Genomic DNA, 14,505 nt, shown 5'->3' with positions numbered 1-14,505 from the left:
ACTGAAGGGTTCTCTAGTTCAGTGTTTCCCAATTCCAGTCCTCGGACTCCCTGCCTGCATGTTTTAGGTGTTTCCCTTCTGCCACACCTGGATTGAATCTTTGGGTGATTAACAGGCTCCTGCAGGACTTGATGGCTGCAGAAGATGTCATGCAATCATTTGAATCAGCTGTTCTGGTGTAGAGGCACATCTAAAACATGCAGGCAGGGAATGAGGACTGGAATTGGGAAACACTGGTCTAGATCTATAGCTCTAGATCTATAACTCTAGATCTATAGCTCTAGATCTATAACTCTAGGTATATAGCTCTAGCTAGTGATGGGCAAATGAAGCCTCATGAAGCAATGAAGCTTCCGGCCCATTGCTTCACCCAAAGGTTCATTACTCGATGCTTCATTCATTTCTCACTAGTGACATCTGCTGGTGAAGCTGTGACAGCCTGTCACTCAGACAGACATATTTAAAAACAATTAGTAAATACAATATTGTCACAAAGTTTTTGTCAAACTCACGTTTAGTAACAGGAGAGTCAATTAAATCCTATTTAACTAATCGTTTTTAGTTATTAAAATTATTTGTTGCCAATCCTAATGGCTGTTTTCTTCTGTCATTGACTGATTTAACAGTAGACATTTGTTTTGGTGTACTCGGAGTGCAGTGCTTGTTGGGGCAGACAGTTTTCTTCGAGTTTTGATTTGCCTCCTGAAAAACTTTCTATTGGCTCTCTGATCTGATCCCTTATATTTTTACTCATAAGCCAGAATTTTACTCATCCAACAGCTTTAAGTCTGTTTCTGCTGTGCAAGACTGATATATTTTTTCAGAACAAAGAAATAGTGGAAATTTCAAGAAGGTGAAAATTTTAGAGGTGAAGGGTTTAATTATTGTTATTTAAGAATATTGTGAGTGAATCATCTCAAGTATTCCCAGATATCAGATTTTTTCTTCTTGCTGGCTCCTTTTCAATCAAGTTTATTTGTGTAGCACATTTCAGCAACGATGCAGTGTCAAAATGTTTTACTTAATAAAAACACATAAATATAAAGTCATAAAATATGCCACAATCAACCATTGAGAAAACTGGTAACAAACATTACACTTTGATGAGTGTCATCATCAAAATCATTAATACACATGAACTATAAAAGGTTCCTTTTATTTCGGCCACTTATGAAGACAAATACTCCACTCATGCGATCAAGCAACGACTCATCACGCTTTTATTTTGAAAACCGACACGCAAAATGAAGCAGTCACGTGACCCATGCAATGCGAGGCCTCATTTATTGCCAGTCACGTGGTTTTCAGCAAGACGACACAAACCTCGAAGCGGGGCTTCATTGACACGCCCCCTCATTACTCGGTACCATCACTAGCTCTAGCTATATAGCTCTAGATTGTTCCTCTAACTCCAGTCTCGGTGAGTTTTGTCTCATCTCACATTTCTCAGTTCTGTGATTGGACAGGGTCAAAGGTCACCTGGTGGATCATCTGAACCACTAATGGCTCCAGAATTAACACATCAGTACTTTGACTGTTCCACAGTAACAGTAATCAGATTACCAGAACCTCTAACCTGGATCCAAACACAGTTGGGTTCTGACCCAGGTTACCGGTCCAGAACCTGGTTCTAGATCCAGAACCTGGTTCTAGATCCAGAACCTGGTTCTAGATCCAGAACGTTTCAAGCAGCTTCTAGTTTCATATTTCATTTCCTCTGGTATTTCCTCAGTTTGTTCTGGTTCTGTCCGGGTCCAGTCCCATTCCAACAGAATCGTGGCGCTGATGTTCTGATGTCACTTCCTGTTCGTGATCCAGTTAGTCTGCAGCTTCCTCTGACCTCTGACCTCAGCAACCTGCAGCGCAGCGTGAAAACGTTCTGCTGTTTGGGTCGGAACCAAGAGAAACATTTTATAAAAATTAAAAACAATTTGATGGTAAATTATTGATTTTTTCTGCTCTGAAATAAAAGATTCTAAAATTTAATGAAACAAAGAAAATAAAAACTCTGAGGTTCTGAAACGGATCTTCATGCAGAACATTTCCAGAACTTTTAAAAAATAAAACGATTTTAGTTTGTCTGCATCTTCTGAGCTCAGGATGACGGACCAAACCGGACCGGACCGGACCGGACCAAACCGGACCGGACCGGACCGGACCAAACCGGACCGGACCGGACCGGACCGGACCAAACCGGACCGGAATGAACCGATCCGGTCTGGTTCATTCCGGTCCACTGCGCTGGACACTTTGGACCCGGCCCACAGTGATGGTAAAACAAACCAACAGAAATATATTCCAACGATGAAACAAACATTTTTATTCAGAAACAGAAACAATCATAAATTCTAGATGTTATAGATCTAAACCTACCAGTCATAGATCTACTCCTCCTAGAAGTTCATCTTCTCTCTCAGAGGGAAATCCTTCAACCTGCCTGCCGTCTCCATAGTAACCAGCTGTAAGGTCAGCGACCTCCGACCCCTCCCTCTGTTCAGGCAGGAAGTGATGTCACTCTGCTGACCTGCTGCAGTTTTCCTACGTTTCCCATGATGCCTTTCAGCCAGCAGGTGGGTTCTGGGAGGTTCTGACCCGAATCACTCGGAGGCCAGAACAGAGGATGAAGGTGAGGAATCATCATCATCACTAAAGCCCCGCCCACCAGTGGATGGATGATGGATCCCAGAACTCCCAGAACTCCCAGTACATTTCCTCCCCCAACATCTGGGAGCCGTTAGAGCAGGAATGAAGGAGGTTCAGCTGCTGCACACACACACACACACACACACACACACACACACACACTCACACACACACACACTCACACACACACGCACACACAGAGTGTTTTCCTTCCTCTGGTGGTGGGAGGAACATCTGGAATGGATCCAGATGTTCCTCTGTGGTTCTGGTCCAGTTTGTTGAGAACCAGCTGCTGGTTCTGGTTCTGAGAGGAACAACAAGTCGCTTCTTGCTGCAGCATGTGGTCAGATGGTTCTGGTTCTGCTCCGTGTGGGTCGGTTCCGTCTGGTTCTGGTTCTGATTTTTTTAACTCAATGATCTCAGACCAGTCAAACATTCAGAACATTATCAAGTCTCTATAATCGGGCTTTAAAGGTTTTATATCAAAAGCCAATCAGATTCCATCATTTTCACATTTTGGCATTTTGGATTTTTCTAATTTTATAAATTATAATCTTTTAAAATTGATTTTTAAGTGTTTAAATGAATAAACACCTAAATCATTAAGTGATTGTATAAATAGACAGCAGATCTACTAGAACAGCTTCAGATGAAACTGTAAGGTTCCTTTTGAAGAACCACTTTTACTCAAAGTGTTCTGTCCATGAGAGGATCTTCAGTTTGAAACTCACTTCCTGTTGGTTTAAAGTCTGTAACCAGTTTTAATATATTTAAGAAACAAACAAAACTGTTATGTCAAAAACAGAACTGTGGTCACTTTTGATGTTTTATGTTTTACTGTCTGTTTGATTATTACTTTTAGAGGGTTTTTTATTTTTTTAAAAAAAAGCCCTTCTAGAGACAAGTGCTGCAAATTAGCTTTAGCTATTACACTGACATAAACATGAAACTGTATAAACTGCTGTTTTCTTTCAGTTTGTCTGTCGCTGTCTGTCTGTCCCTATCAAACAAACTAATTATAAAATTTTTAAAATCCCCTCCAGCTCGTCTTCCTCTGGTTTTCTGCAGAATCTTCTGCTGACTTTTCCTGTTAGTTGGAGCTCAGTAGAGATTTGGACCAGAACCGGGTCGTGTTACTGGGTTCAGTCTCTGTGCTGGTCCTGGTCCAGATTCTGGTGTTGGTTCGGTTCCATCCTGCTTCATTAAAATATTCTGCTAAACAGATGGTGATGGTTGGTACCAGATGGTACCATCAGCAGAGATCAGAACCCAGTAGAACAGGGCTGGTCAGTCCTGGTTCTGGAGGTCCGGTGTTCTGCAGCTCTTAGAGTCTCTCTGGTCCAACAACCTGAATCTCCTCCTCAGTGCAGTCGGGTTCTCCAGAGTTCTGCTGATGACCTCATTATTTAATTCAGGTGTGTTGAAGTAGAGACACAGATAAAGGTTGCAGCAGACTGGACCTCCGGACCTCCGGGCCTCCGGACCTCCGGACCTCTGGTTTCCCTGCATTAGACCATGAATGGTAAATGGACTGAACTTATTTAGTGTTTTCCAGTTATTTTTGACTCAAAGCTCTACAGTCACATTCACTCATTCATACACTGATATGCAGGTCGGTAGGCAGTTTGGGGTTAAGTGCCTTGCCCAGAGGCACATCCACATGTGGCAGGAGGAAGCTGGAATCGAACTGACAACCTTCCGATCGCAAGACGACTAACTCTACCATACACCACAGTTGCCCCAAGCCTGGTTCTGGTTCTGGTTCTGGTTCTGGTTCTGGTTCTGCAGGTGTTCTGTGTCTCAGCATCAGAGTTAAAAATCCATTAAACAAACCGCTGAGACAACTAGATAATGTTTCATTAATCAGAGAGAGAGAGAGAGTGTGTGTGTGTGTTTGTGTTACCTGGTGTGTGCGTGTGTGTGTGTGTGTGTGTGTGTGTGTGTGTGTGTGTGTGTGTGTGTGTGTGTGTGTGCGTGCGTGTGTGCGTGTGTGTGTCACCTGGTCTGAACTTTTTTAACGTCAACATCAGACCTACCTTTTTTATTCACAAACCAATGTATAAAAAAATATTCTTGCCCATAATTTGATAGTTAGAGGACACAGATCCTCCTCCTCCTCCTCCTCACCATGGAGCCGGTGTGTGAACAACATGGAGGCTCTGAGAGTCATTATTAGACTGAGGGCAGCCAGACTAGTTTATTTTGCTAACTTATATTTAGCTAAATATTATTGTTGAGGGGTACAATCAGGCCTTCTGACATGCAGATTAAAAATAAAAAATTTAAAAAAAAATTATTTTGAAAAAAATTAAATTAAAAAAGGATCTAGGGGAACCACGGATAAAAAGGTTAGGGGCTCAAGCCCCATTCGCCCCCCCCTCCCTGCACGTGCCTGAAAAAAAGGGCAGACTTCTCAGTTTATTTATTAAACTGGTTAATTTAGTTATTCTTCTGGTATGAAAGGTAAAGTTGGCAGAATCGGACCTTAAACAAAACAAACACTCGTTTCTCTTCGTTAATTTTCGTGTCCTTGGTCCTCGCTCACTGATTGGTCCATTCAACGCTGTACTCTTGGCCGCCGTATGCTGATTGGCCCGCTGGTTTCCGTGTTGTCCCGCCTCGCCTCCTGATTGGCTCGTGTGTTTCGGCTCGTTCGCGTGTTGCGGCTCCAGCAGAGTCACCTTGCTTCGGCCGCTGCTGCTGTTCTGGGGAAAGAGCAGAGGAACCGACCGGGCCAGAGGCGACAGGAAAGCAGCTGGCCACCGACCGAACCGGGTCGACATGGCGGAGACAAAGCCGAAGACCTCTCCGAAGGCCATAAAGTTCCTGTTCGGAGGTCTGGCCGGGTAGGTGCTGCTGCTAGTCGCGGTGCTAACGGGCTAATGTCAGGGGTCAGAGGGCGAAGAGGAGCCGCTGTGCTGTCAGAGGCAGATTATGGATTATTATCATTATGTGATCAGTTTAATGTTAGCGGTGGATTATCACCATGTTGGTATTGGACTCTCAGAACATGTTAGCTGCTAACGCTAGCTGACTGACCGGTGTTCAGATTAAATCTGCTGCCCGGTAATTCGGGTCCCGGTAGATTCTGATCCGCTGTGACCTGATTTACTGGCCACGATCTGATTGGTTCAGAACCTCCCGGAGCTGATTGGTTCTGCTCCGTGAGGTTCGGAATCAGTGAACTTGGTTCCGAACCTCCCACCTGACTGAATGCTTACCGTGGAACCAGCAGTTGAACAGAAAGATTCAGGTTCTGCTCAGTAGAACAGAACCAGAACCACCCAGTGACTCACAAGGCCCGGTTCTGATGGACCCTCTCTGTCCTGCAGCATGGGGGCCACGGTGTTCGTCCAGCCTTTGGACCTGGTGAAGAACCGGATGCAGCTGAGCGGCCAGGGATCCAAGGCCCGCGAGTACAAGACCAGCTTCCACGCTCTGTTCTCCATCCTGAAGAACGAAGGAGTGGGAGGCATCTACACCGGGTCAGAACCACCAGACGGGTCCAGTCTGGTCTCATCTGGACCCGGAGGCTCTCTGCTGTATCAGAACCAGAGTAAACCCTGTTGTCCTCCCAGCGGCGCCTACTTCCTGTTCCATTCCCAACATCCATCCTGTAGCTACTGATCTGATTGCTGATTGGCCGGCGATGATAACCGATCACACTGATGATGGACTTTATTGAATTTTCACTAATCAAAGTTTCACAAATCAGCTTTTAAATATTCTGGTTTGAAGAATGAAGGTATTGAAGTTTAAAAACTCCAGATAGTTAAAGACGCTCAGAGTTGTGAAAAATGAGGTGGAATCAGCCTTTAGCCGTCTGTCCAATCAGAAGTCAACTTCAGCTCCGTGTTATCCAGTATGATGATGATGATGATGTCATGATGGACGTTAAACCAACACATCACTGCGTCTAACGATGTGTTCGTGTAACGATACTAACAGACGTTGAACAGCAACAAAGTTTAATAAAGTTTTCTTCAAAGAAACTGTACAAATCACAGGTGACTAGCTTAAGCATGCTAGCTGCTAGCCTGTCCAGAGCTAACGCTAGTGAGTAGTCTCCTCCTTAGTCAGCACCGGCCAATCAGATCAGGAGCTTCAGGATAGATTAGCCTCCGCTGGATGAGACGAGTCTTTACTCTGGTCCTGTATGGAGACAAGTCCCTGTAGACAAGTCCCTGTAGACAAGTCCCTGTAGACAAGTCCCCGTAGACAAGTCCCCGTAGACAAGTCCCCGTAGACAAGTCCCCGTAGACAGGTCCCCGTAGACAGGTCCCCGTAGACAGGTCCCTGTCCTCCTAACTGAGGACGTCCTCTCAGTCTGTCTGCAGGGCTCCTCCGCCAGGCCACCTACACCACCACCCGCCTGGGCATCTACACCATCCTGTTTGAGAAGATGACAGGAGCCGACGGACGGCCGCCCAACTTCCTGCTGAAGGTCGGTTCATCTGAACCGGTTCTGGTTCCAGTTCTGGTTCTGGTCTTGGTTCCTTCAGGGTAACCTGTGGCTCCCCCTGCAGGCTCTGATCGGGATGACGGCCGGCGCCACCGGAGCGTTTGTGGGGACGCCGGCGGAGGTTGCTCTGATCAGGATGACGGCTGATGGGCGGTGAGAGCTGCTCTCTGATTGGCTGCTCTGCTCTCAGGTGTGTGTGTGACCTCAAGTGTGTGTGTGTGTGTGTGTGTAGACTTCCTGCTGACCAGAGGAGAGGATATACCAACGTGTTCAACGCTCTGGCTCGCATCACCAGAGAGGAGGGGCTGACCACGCTGTGGAGGGTCAGTGTGTCAGAAACAGGCGGAGGCAGCACTCCTCCCATCACGTGACCTCAGCTCTGACCTCTGACTGTATTTCAGGGGTGTGTTCCCACCATGGCCCGGGCGGTGGTGGTCAACGCCGCTCAGCTGGCGTCCTACTCCCAGTCCAAACAGGCGCTGCTTGACTCAGGTCAGGATCACACACTGCAAGCTAATCGCTAACATGCCACAAGCTAAATGCTAACACACTGCAAGCTAACCGCTGACATGCCACAAGCTAACTGCTAACACACTGCAAGCTAACCGCTAACATGCCACAAGCTAACTGCTAACACACTGCAAGCTAACCGCTAACATGCCACAAGCTAAATGCTAACACACTGCAAGCTAACCGCTGAAATGCTACAAGCTAAATGCTAACAAACTGCAAGCTAACCGCTGACATGCCACAAGCTAACTGCTAACACACTGCAAGCTAACCTGTAATCCCCTCTGAGTCTGATTTGTGTGTGTGTGTGTGTGTGTGTGTGTGTGTGTGTGTGTGTCCAGGGTACTTTGGAGACGACATCTTGTGCCATTTCTGTGCCAGTATGATCAGCGGTCTGGTTACCACGGCAGCATCGATGCCCGTTGACATCGTCAAGACCAGGTGAGACGGTTAGAACCTCCATCGGTTCTGATGCTGCACCATGTTTGGGTCTGAAACGGTCGGGTTCTGTCTGGGATCTCTGGATGGTTCCAGAACCAGAACCTGGTAGTTCTGGTTCAGAGCGGCTGACTGGATCTTCTCCTGTTCCAGGATCCAGAACATGAGGATGATTGACGGCAAACCAGAGTACAAGAACGGCCTGGTGAGTTTCTGCAGCAGAGTCCAGAACCGGGTCAGGATCGGGTCAGGATCGGTCCAGAACATCAGGGGCCTCATGACATCCACAGTTCTGATGTATGAGTCGTGATGCCAGGTGTGACGGTTCAGCTGCTGGTTCGACCCGTTTCCTTTCTGACAGAGAATCAAGATGGCCGCTCAGATTGTTTCCATGTCATCTGCTGCAGACCGACTCCAACACAGAGGTCACAGGTCACAGCTGGCTGAGGTCACAGGTCACAGCTGGCTGAGGTCACAGGTCACAGCTGGCTGAGGTCACAGGTCACAGCTGGCTGAGGTCACAGGTCACAGCTGGTTTTCCCTCCTACTGGTTCAGAACCTTCATGCTGCAGCTGAATCGGGTTCAGGGTTCTCCTCTGGGTGAGCTGTGATGCTCCATCAAACATGGCGGCGCGGGGTCTGTGTGTGTACGCAGCGTTTCCTCATGAGGCCCCTGGAGTCGGACCGGTTGGTTCTGCTCATGGTGTCGGCTGCAGCTGAGCCGTCTGACCACCAGGTGGCAGCAGAGTCTCTGAGTCAGAGGGCAGGAAGTTGGTGCTGCTGCTTCCTCTGGTTGTTTCTGATTGTCTCTGGTTGTGTGTGTGTGTGTGTTTCTCTGTGTGTCAGGACGTTCTGATGCGGGTCGTGGGGAAGGAGGGCTTCTTCTCCCTGTGGAAAGGTTTCACTCCGTACTACGCCCGACTCGGCCCTCACACCGTCCTCACCTTCATCTTCCTGGAGCAGATGAACCGCCTCTACAAGACCTACGTGCTGGACCGCTAACACACACCATCACACACACACACACACCATCACACACACACACACCATCACACACACACACACCATCACACACACACACCATCACACACACACACACACACAAAGGGTTAAAGTTCTCTTGGCTGTGATGTAAGCACCTTTAACTGACATCAGATTATAAACCTGTGACCTCCGACCCCCAGCATCATGGTGTCACCTGGTTACCATGGTTACCGAGTGGTAAATAAATTGTTTTTATCCTCAGGTTGTGTTGGTCTAATTTACTATGATTAATTTCTTATTCTGAGAACCTGAGGAGACGGACAGGAAGTTCTGGATGTTTATCATGTATGTGGACCGGAACCGGGCCGGACCCCGTTTCCTGTTCACCAGGCTGAACCGGGCCTGAAGGTTCACAGCTGCTGGGTCAGAGGTTCTGGTCTGAAGAAGGATACGGGACCATGCTTCCCATCAGAACAGACATTTCTCATTTTGAAGAACCAACATGGCCGCCTTACTTGGAGAACCTCTGATGATGCTAACAGAGGCGCTAACTGGACTCAAATGGTTCCGGTTCTGATGGTTCTCCACCTCAGAGACCCGACTGAGCATCAAGGTTCAGAACCAGCAACCTGATCAGTGGTGAGCGCCGCTAACTAAAGAGCTAACTCCGTTAATGCTAAAGCCATTAATTATTAACATGAGTTATGCTAATGCTAACCCGCTACCAGCGCTCGGTCACCGGCAGCCTGAGAGCTGCGTGCATTGGTTACTTTGACAACAAACGTTTATTTTAATTAATAGCATTTTTGTGTATTTTATTGGTATTTTGTTGACAGTTTAAAGGTTATTTTTTTATAATTTGTCAGCCGCAGCGATAAGCTAACATGACTGAGTTTCACCTGCTGACAGCCTGGATCTGTGAGGAGAAACTAGAACAGAAAATACAATGTTGAAAAACTTTTTCAAAACAAGCTGCATTTATGAAAAGATCCGACTGGAGATGATCGAGGAAACAGATCAGCTCTCCAAACGTTAGCCAGCGAGCTGCAGCTCATTTACAGACAACAAGAAACATAAAAATATTTCCCGCCATCTTTTCTCCAGATGAACATGAAGGTTTTTCTCCAGAATCATTAAAAACTGAACCGCACCGCGTTCCTGTTCATGTTGGATTAAATCTGCGATTTTAGACACAAAACCACAAATATTTATTTTATAGCATTTTGTACATTTTGAAGATGGATGTTTTACAGCATGTATATTTATTTTTTAACATATTTATTTCGAGTGAATTCAGATTTAATGAATCTGATACTCTGTAAACACAGGACCTTTACAAACTCAGCTGCCTGTGATTGGCTGCAGGAAATCACGTGACTCACGCCAAAGCGGAACAGGAAGTTGGTTTTGAGCTGCTGAAAGATAAAAACTGAACTGAGTCTGCAGAACCGCTGCAGGTAGAAGAAATGTAGGACAATTCCTCCAAAAACTGTTGAGATTCTGAACCTGGTTACAGCAACAAACAAGTTAAGTTTGTTAGAAGTTGAGAGCATGACGCAGATCTGGATAGAAACTCAGATAAAGACAAACTGGTGTCAAAGTTCAAACATCTGGAAATGGAGCAAGTTGAGCATCAGGCTGAAGAAACGGAACGAGATCAAAACATCCAAAAACTTGTTTCTGAAACAGAAAGAAAAAATATGACTGAAGCCTGAGAGCTGCAGAAGATCAACCTCATGGACCTTACCAGAGGGGCCGCTTTTCATTGGCTGATGCCCGTTCTACGTGGTCACGTGATTGGCCGTCTCACAAACACACGCTTCTCGTTAGCTAAGTACAGCATAATAGCAGTTCTGATACAACTTCTACACCTTGTAGCCTGTCTGCTACAGTCTTATGTTAGCTAAACAGATCAATATGCAACGTGTATCTGACTCACACTGAAGATTTTATTTTAGCAGAAAAGGTTTTGGACTAAACTGTTCCTCCTGTTAGCCACTCTAGCACCAAGTACAGCTGGTCAATCAACCATCACTGTGTTCAGGGAACCAACGATTAATAATCCAAAAATAAATATCAAGCCTGGAAACTTGGTATTGTAACGGACTGGATGTTTTGTTTTTAACGTAATCTTTGCTCGTCTTGCGGGGCGCAGGCGGTTGCCATGGTAACAGGTGTGTTTGAACTACAAAGAGAGAGAGAGTAAAAAGGTAGGAGTGGTTTTGAGTTGATCACCTGTTCGGGTTATTTTACCTTTGTTTACCTTTGCTGTGGCTCATTACAGCCGCTGTAGTTTCTAAACGTTGGACTAATTACCTCGTTTGTTTGTGAGTTTACGTCATTCATAGCAAACAATAAATAAAACAAATAGATTTCATAAAATTTTAACAAACAAATGGCTTCTTTACCTTTCCAGAGCTCTTTGGTTTCTCCTATCAGTCTGTAGCTTCTCATATTGAGGTCAAAGTTCAGATCTACCATAACTGACTGACACCTGCTGGCCTCAGGTTTGCAACCAGCTTGTGACTGAGAAACCAGTAACCTCCTCCCAGATGATGACATGAACTTGTTATTTCCTCTGTCCATTCTAGCAGCTGATATATTGTGAAAATCCAGTAGAAATGATGCACTAATGGAGTCATGTTTCCATAGAAACAATGCGCTATGAGGCTTTGCTTGTGAGACTTGCGGTCACGTGGGTCGGTTGTGGGCGGAGCTTGGTAAGGTTCATTCAGCCAGCGAGCACAGGTTAGCACATATTAACTCACATTAGCACAGATTAGCTCAGGTTAGCACAGGTTAGCTAGGGTTAGCTCAGGTTAGCTCAGACTAGCTTCATAAAGCATTAAACAGGACAACATCAGCGTTTCATTGGTTTTATTTTCCCCCTGTTCCTTTAACTGAAGTCGCTCAGGAAGAATCCATTCAACACGACCAGAACCAGACCGAGCTCTGATCTAAAGGAGGAAAAACTGCAGCATGGCAGTGGCAGCATCATGCTGTGGGGCTGTTCTGAGGAAATATGGCAGCAAAGACTTGAGTAGGAAGCTAAAGTTCTGACCCGGATTGGTCCAGATGGATCCTCAGCTGGAGACAAAACAGCTGCAGGATAACAGAGTCCATGTTTGGTTTGTCACCAAGTCCTGACCTTTGACCTCAGGCCTGTGGACATGTTAGAATGAGGCGACCAACAGACCCGACCCGGTTCTGGAGGAATGGACCAGAACTCCAGAAACTGGGAGCCGTTTGTTCTTTTCATTCAGGGTTTCAGCTGGATGATCCATGATGACCTTCATCACTCTTCATCAGAGTCTTCATCAGGCTTCTTCTCATCTTCCTCCAGCCAATCAGATCCATCTGATCCTCCCAACAGGAAGTAGGGCTGGTGACAGGAAGTGGGCGGAGCCTGTAGAGAAGCTAAAATCAGTTTCCTTTAAAAAGTGTCACGTGTGAACAGAAGATCTCTGAAGTGTTGACATGTTAAAACTAACACACACACACACACACACACACACACACACACACACACACACACCTCTCTCTGCTCTGCCATATAAGGACACACACACACACCCAGTTCACACTGAAGCGGCAGCAAAACAAGAACCACTTCCTCTTCACTCCGTCGCTTCAAACTGTTTCAGCTTGACTCAGAAAACGAGTTCACCGTTACAGAGGAAGTGTGTGTGTGTATGATGTGTGTGTGTGTGTGTGTGTGTGTGTGTGTGTATGATATGTGTGTATGGTGTGTGTGTGTGGGGGTGTGTGTGTGTGTGAGAGAGAGACTTTCATCTCCTCTGCAGGTTCTGCTTTTACCTCCATAAATGGAAACTGCTGCCGTCAGTCGAGTTCTGACTGGTTCCGTCCAGAAACTGGATGTCAGAACAAATCGGACCAGAACCGCTGAGGCTGTTCAAATCCTCAACGTGGGTCAGAACCAGAACAGAACCGCCCGGCCCAGTAGGCGGTGTTCCTGCAGAGTGGGTCGTGGCCCCGGGTCATGGGTCCAACACAACAGAACCAGTTACTGCAGACTGGGATCACTGGTCGGTTCCTACTGGGTTACTGGAGTCGGTCAGAACTCCTGCAGTGAAAAAACATGAATCCAGATCAATAATCTGGATTATGATCATCTAAATGATGAAGAGGATCTGGAATAAAACCAAACTGGTTTCCAAGCTGCTGGATGTGGGAACCAGTAGAACCAGTAGAACCAGAACATTTCTGCTCAGAGTGATGAAGGTCCATCAGAACTTCAGACTCCTGAGCGTTTAAAACAAACTGGACCCACCAAAGCTGCCAGCTTTTCAAAATAAATGTTTACTGGCAGCAAAATGTCGTAAAAATGAAAACCAGTTGATCCAAACTGGTTCTGGAGATCGGATTGGATCCTCCTGGTTCTGATGAGGCAGAGGAACAACTGGAACACCAAGACAGCAGGAAGAAAGACCTTCCACACGCTGTGACCTGCAGGGTCAAAGGTCACGCTCTGCTGAGACCTGGACGGTTCCACTAGAGGTTCTGGTTCTGTTCAGTCTGGAGTCTCTGCTGTGGGAATGTTACAGCGACCGAGTTCACAGGTCCAAACGGGCCCAGGTATGAGTTCACCTGAGGAATGCAGAGAAAGAGAGAGAGTGTGTGTGTGTGTGTGTGTGTGTGTGTGTGTGTGTGTGTGTGTGTGTGTGTGTGTCTGATCTCTATCTTCTCTGCAAGATAGAGAGAATCTTGCCTGCCTAGAAATACGTTTCCCAGAATGCACTGGGCTGCAGGAGGACCAACAGAACCAGGCTGGGTCTGGTGTTCCTGCAGGTTCTGGATGGGTTCTGCTGGTTCTGGACTGGTTCTGTTGGTTCTGCTGGTTCTGGACGGGTTCTGGTGGTTCTGGACTGGTTCTGTTCCTCCTCATCAGCAGCTTGTGTGCTGTGAAGCGAAACGGGTCAGGAGGAAGTGGTTTGATTCTCTGCTGCTTCCTGAACAGAATCTGATCTCAGCTTCTCACTGCCTGTTACTGGGACTGAACCGGGTCAGAACCAGAACCGGAACTTGACCTGGATCAAAACCAGGACCGGATCCAAACTAGAACTGGACCAGAACCAGACTGATTCTGAACTCAAGTAGAACCAGTCCAGAACCGATCCAAATGGACCTCAGTGATTCTCTGCTGGTTTTGGTCCAGAAATGTTCTGCAGTTCTTCCAGAACTCATTCTGGTTCTGATGTTACCAACGATCTGGACCTTCTGGTGCCGGTTGGTTCTGGTGGATACCTGCTCATGGTTCTGAACGGATCAGACTCCAGAACCGGTTTAATTTGGTCTCTGCTGTTTGGATCTTCTCTGCCACAACCTGACCTCTGACCTTTGACCTCTGACCTCAGCACCGTCCTTCCTCTGTCCAGCTGAGGGACAACATGGAGGCTGAATCACTGAACCAATCCACTTCCTGGTTCTGACTTCCAGGTAGGGCGAGC

At 46.6% G+C, this 14,505-nt stretch overlaps 1 protein-coding gene across 1 annotated transcript; it reads left to right on the top strand.

The window, feature by feature from the left end:
- Window positions 1–5,266: 5,266 nt before the first annotated feature.
- Window positions 5,267–9,298, top strand: slc25a11 (solute carrier family 25 member 11). Its single transcript, XM_044098574.1, has 9 exons — window positions 5,267–5,489; window positions 5,976–6,128; window positions 6,970–7,087; window positions 7,170–7,258; window positions 7,338–7,428; window positions 7,507–7,597; window positions 7,957–8,056; window positions 8,207–8,258; window positions 8,900–9,298. Exons 1-9 carry the CDS (start codon window positions 5,425–5,427, stop codon window positions 9,053–9,055), a joined length of 915 nt encoding a protein of 304 aa, XP_043954509.1. The 5' UTR covers window positions 5,267–5,424; the 3' UTR covers window positions 9,056–9,298.
- Window positions 9,299–14,505: the final 5,207 nt, after the last annotated feature.

The sequence above is a fragment of the Gambusia affinis genome, linkage group LG18, assembly GCF_019740435.1.
Source record: "Gambusia affinis linkage group LG18, SWU_Gaff_1.0, whole genome shotgun sequence".
NCBI lineage: Eukaryota > Metazoa > Chordata > Actinopteri > Cyprinodontiformes > Poeciliidae > Gambusia > Gambusia affinis.
This window is presented reverse-complemented; position numbering and strand designations above follow the sequence as displayed.